At 41.0% G+C, this 5,167-nt stretch overlaps 1 protein-coding gene across 1 annotated transcript; it reads left to right on the top strand.

Moving 5' to 3' along the window:
* The first annotated feature begins 2,134 nt into the window (after nucleotides 1-2,134).
* cskmt (citrate synthase lysine methyltransferase) lies at nucleotides 2,135-3,700 on the top strand. The gene is made up of 2 exons (XM_035675344.1): nucleotides 2,135-2,293; nucleotides 2,974-3,700. Exons 1-2 carry the CDS (start codon nucleotides 2,212-2,214, stop codon nucleotides 3,648-3,650), a joined length of 759 nt encoding a protein of 252 aa, XP_035531237.1. The 5' UTR covers nucleotides 2,135-2,211; the 3' UTR covers nucleotides 3,651-3,700.
* Nucleotides 3,701-5,167: the final 1,467 nt, after the last annotated feature.

Raw genomic sequence — 5,167 nt, 5'->3', positions numbered from 1 at the left:
GTTATTTCACACTTTTTTGTTTACTACATAATTCCATATGTGTTCATTCATAGCTTTGATGCCTTCAGTGAGAATCTACAATGTAAATAGTCATGAAAATAAAGAAAAAACATTAAATGAGGTGTGTCCAAACTTTTGACTGGTAGTGTATATTCAGAAACCACCACCACAACTTACCACATCTGTAAAACGCAAACTATATGCAAATTTCAATGACGTGCAGCGGTTCATAAGATGTATAAAAACTTCCTGCTTCCTGTCATTGACCTTGGGTCACAACCACCCTTGGCCACATGACCTTTCTTTCAATGCATTGCCTAACTGTCACAAATGTTTTTGTGCACTCTTTTCAATTCAAGCATAAAAACTTGAGCTACCGGCTGAGCCTCTCCCTTAAAGACGGCTTGGAGGTTGTGGGCCTCCTCAGAGGATTATGTAACAAAGAACCATGAGCATCTGACATTTTACTGAAAGGTCAAGATGCAACAAAGTTTAAAAAAAACGTTGAAAGCATTGCATGAAACAGCTAGGTCACTGTAGTGCATATTCCTATCCGCCAGTCGAGGAGTCAGCACACAGCAGTCGACAATGCCAGGGCCCCCCTTCGGTGGCAGGGGCAGCAGCTGCGGTGGTCAGACTCAGCCGGTCAGGTGATGAGTCACTGAAACCTTCTAAGCACAGCAGCAACAAGGGCAGTCAGCTCCAGCTGACCAGTCCAACGGTCATGGCACAAATGTTGTGCATCATGTTGTAAAATGAACCAGGACACCTCGGGATTGTCCTGTTTTTTTTTTTGTTTTTTTTTGCTGACAGTCTTGAAGTGACACACATGACAAATGTTGATCTAAAGTGAGGTAAAGTTCACATGGATTCTGATATGACTCTTCACACTGAGGTTGCAATGCAAAAAAAATCGGACCTGTATCTTATTTGGACCATATATGAAAATTGCCTAAATCAGAAAATATCAGATTCCATGGGATTTGTGCTGTTTACACTGTCTATATGAGCAAAAAAAAATAAAAAAAAACCCCCAAAGGTCTGTGCCTCTTATGCCTGCTGTGTGAACAGAGCCTAAATGCTGTGCACTAGCAAACAGTGTTAACTAAAGACATATAACACATTGTCTCCAGTTACTATGAATCTGGATAGACTATACTGTAATGGCTACTGGATAGGGCTGCACAATAATTATCAGGACAGATAAATTATTGGCTGATAGAGGAAAAGATTATCGGCATAATTAAATTAGAGCCAATAACATCCGTAATGTTCAGAATTATATTATGAATTCTTATGCAAAACGATTGATACTGCCAAAGTACGTTATTTTTTATGAATTACAGGAGAAAAAGTAATTTAACATTTAAAGAATCAGAACTGCTGTTTGTTGTAGCTGTGTTAACAATAGTGAGGTTATGAACTTCTTTTTTTAAATTATCGGTTATCTTATCAGTATTGATAATCTATCCAAAAAATACAGAAAAAAAGAAAGAGGTCTTCCCATAGCTTTCATAATACTCTCAGATGTTGCTTCTTGTTGATCATGTGACCTGTGAAACGTATGTTGGAGTAACAACACAGACTAAAATGCGTATTTTTAACTAACTATGAATTTCCAATGACAACAGCATGTGTCTTTATGAACGCTAACGGCGGCTCCGGGCCAATAAACTCCAGCAGAGCCTCCAACCATCTGTTAAATGCTGACAGATGGCGTCATTATATCATCGATCAGTGTATATGTTTATTTACACACTACTTTACACGACAGGGTTACACCACTGTCCACATGGTCCGCATGTAAACAGGAAGAAAGACCATGGTACACAACAATACTCCTCACACTGCCGCCTTGTGACCAAAGACCGTAACAGCAAGTGAAACTGTGATAACTTTAACGACTATAACAAACCACAGACTTTGCAGTACAAACGTTACTCAAGTACTTGAGTAAATTATCTTCGTTACTTTCCACCACTGAGCGTCAGAGAAGTGTACTGAAATCACTACAGGAATAGTCTACAGCTGATAGACATGCGCAGTCGCGTCATTGCTGCTCGATCAAAGATCGTCGTCTACAACAACAGATGTTATCTCCTTACAGTGTTTCGTGGGCGACAGTTAGCCGCTGTTGCTACCTCATAATACGAGCAGAGTGAGAGCTCTTCCGCCGAGCAGAGGGAGGACGAGCGGAGTGGCAGAGGGAAAATGTCTCCGTTTTCAAAGTCGTTGACATTGTCAGGCAGGAGAATAGTTGCAGCTTGTGTACGGCACCGCTCCTCTCTTACAAGTACGTTTAAACCAATAAATATAGTCTAATGTTAGATATCTACACTGACACGAATGTTCCTGTATTGTAACTGCTAGTAACACATGGCTGTCTCTGTAGTCAGCTAGTTAGCCGGCTACACTGGGTTAGCTGTAACGTTATGTACTGAATAGATACCGAAAACTGATTTAGTCAGGGCTTATCTAACTCAACGTGAACTGCAGTTCTGTGCAACCTTGGGCTGGATAAGTAATAGAAACCCAACAATAACACAATACAGTTCAACATAGTGCAGCGTCTAAAATGACCGTACAGTTGAATCAACACCTCTCTACGACAGTTTAATATAAGCCCTGAACATGATAACCTTCACGGATGTAAGTGTTATTGCAGCACTGTCATAAGACTGCATTAGTTTAAGTGCACACTGACTGGGTGCTATTTGTTTCCATGAGCAACGTGAAAGAATAGTTTGACAAACTTAAAATCACAATTGAAGTTTGTCAGCTGGGTAGATTCCCACCATAAGAAAAGATCTTAATTATGTTAAATGGAAAGGACCTTTTTTATATAAATAATGACACATTAAAGTTGTACATAAAGTCCCTCAATATATGACAGAACTAAGGTTAGTGGTGTCTATGTTTCACTGTTCAGTTACTGTCTCTTATTAATAACCCATGTGTCTGTGTTTTCTGCAGCTGAGCTGATTGAAAACATGGATAAGAAAGCAACCTGGGACCGCTTCTACACTGAGAGCAGCAGTGGGTCAGCCACCTTTAAAAACTTCGAGTGGTTCTTCGGCTTTGACGCTGTCCGAGACTTCATCATGCCCCTTTTGCAGACCAAGTCCCACCCAGATTCTCTGCTCCGAGTGTTGGATATGGGCTGCGGCACTTCTGCTTTAGGGCCCTGTATTTACAGACACTCTCCTCTCCCGGTCCGGGTCACGTGTGCTGACATTTCCCCCGTAGCTGTGCGACTTATGCAGGAACACGTCCGAGCCAAAGCCATTCAACCTCACAATCCTTCTTCTCAGCTCGAGTTTGCGGAGCTGGACTGCACACAGCTTCACAAGCACTATTCTCCTACCAGCGTGGACCTCATAGTTGACAAGGGCACCACAGACGCCTTGTTGAGGTCTAAGGAAGGGAAAGGGAAGGCCGGGCTGGTGCTGAAGCAGTGTTTGAAGGTGTTGCGGAGCTCAGGATCTCTGCTCCAGTTCTCAGATGAGGACCCTGATGTCAGGCTGCTGTGGCTGGAGACTGAGGCACAGGAGCAGGGGGTGATGGCAGCAGATGTTGGGGTGCAGGAGGTCGGGGAGCTGAGGGGAGTGTGTTACTACTGCTACCAAGTGACTCCTCGCACTGATGTATAGCAGGGTCGTAATATCAAATGAGTAAATTATTAAAACACGATTGTAAAAAATGAATGTGGTTTATTTTCTACTCCATCAATGTTGTAGTCTGTGTGAATGAATGTGTGTGTGTGTGTGTGTGTGATGAATCAACACACATTAACTGGATATCAATTTTTAGGGTTGGAAGTGCCAAGATGCACCAGTCCTTCACCCTCTCTCTCATTACTTGGTATCTACTGCCATCTAGTGGCCAGCATTCCAAAATGCAGAATTCACGTACTTATTCTGTGAGAGGTAGTTCACTGTTATTTACTTCATATAATATATGTAGAGGCTGAGAGAGTTCAGTGGACTGCAAAATAAGAAAACATATTTAGAAACATGTATAGAAGACTGATGACAGTTATCCTTTTACTCATTTTGCTGTCTTTAATTTGCAACTTGATTCAATATTTGCTCTTTTCCATATCTGCAGCTCATTTTGTGCCCAACATGTTGTCAAACTACCAGCAGTAACCTAGCATTGGCAAATTCTACAGCATAACCCTCACTCACACAAAACCGGTCCAAATTGTATGTGAAGTGTCTTTGAGTTCCTAGAAAATGACTCTATAAATAAAATGTATTATTATTAATATTATAATATATCTGAAACAACAAAAAGCAACATTAACTGTCTGCCAACTAGTCGGAATAAGGAATAATAGCAGCACATATTTTTTAATTAAATAAATGATTCATTTGTACTAAATTTATACTCAACATAATTTAAAAACTTTATGGTTTTAAAAGTCAAAAGTAGGTGTTTTTCAGGTAGTGTTACATTACTTTATCTAGCATTAGCTCTTAGGGTGACCAGATCCCAATTCAAAGATGTGGGACAAAGACTACGTTTGTGTGGGACAATGTGGGATACCAATGCATCAAGGTAGATCTAAAGAACTTTTAAAAAAATTAAACATTCTATCTCGCCCCTTGCTGTTAACACTACTAGTGCGTTTGCCATCTGGTTGATTCAGTAGCACATAACAGCCTGCAAAAACTTCTCTCAAACAACTCTCCACAGAGGCAGGTGCAAGCACATCTGTAACTATGGATGCTGCCTTTGTACGACCACATGACATTTTCTTTGCAATCTCAGAGTCTGGAAACATGGTCGATGTTAGCTTATTACCACAGTCTTCTGACCTGTGAGATAGGGAGTGTTTCACAGTGTGGTAAACGCTAGTTAGTTCAGCTGCTGTTACCTTATCTGCATTTTAATCTTGTTTGGGTTTTAGCAGGAACGTATGCATAGACTGGGAAGCCTCCTTTTGAGCAACATGTTTTCTGTGAGTCTCGCATTGTCTGTGTCGTTTCACGTTGTATTCACCTCCGTGTGAAACGGAAAAATGACTCAAGCAAAATTCACACAAAACTTTACCAGACTCGCCTTGCACTGGTTTCACCCAGGGTTAGATAGTTTCCCAGTCTTTATTGTAGCTGCATTTCCTCTTCTTAGCCGTACGGGTTGTGCATTCCTCCATTGGTTCTGA

Source organism: Morone saxatilis, unplaced genomic scaffold, assembly GCF_004916995.1.
Source record: "Morone saxatilis isolate NCDOM2014 unplaced genomic scaffold, NCSU_SB_2.0 Contig4, whole genome shotgun sequence".
NCBI lineage: Eukaryota > Metazoa > Chordata > Actinopteri > Moronidae > Morone > Morone saxatilis.
Note: the sequence above shows the minus strand (reverse complement) of the source record. Positions and strands in the feature narration are given on the sequence as shown.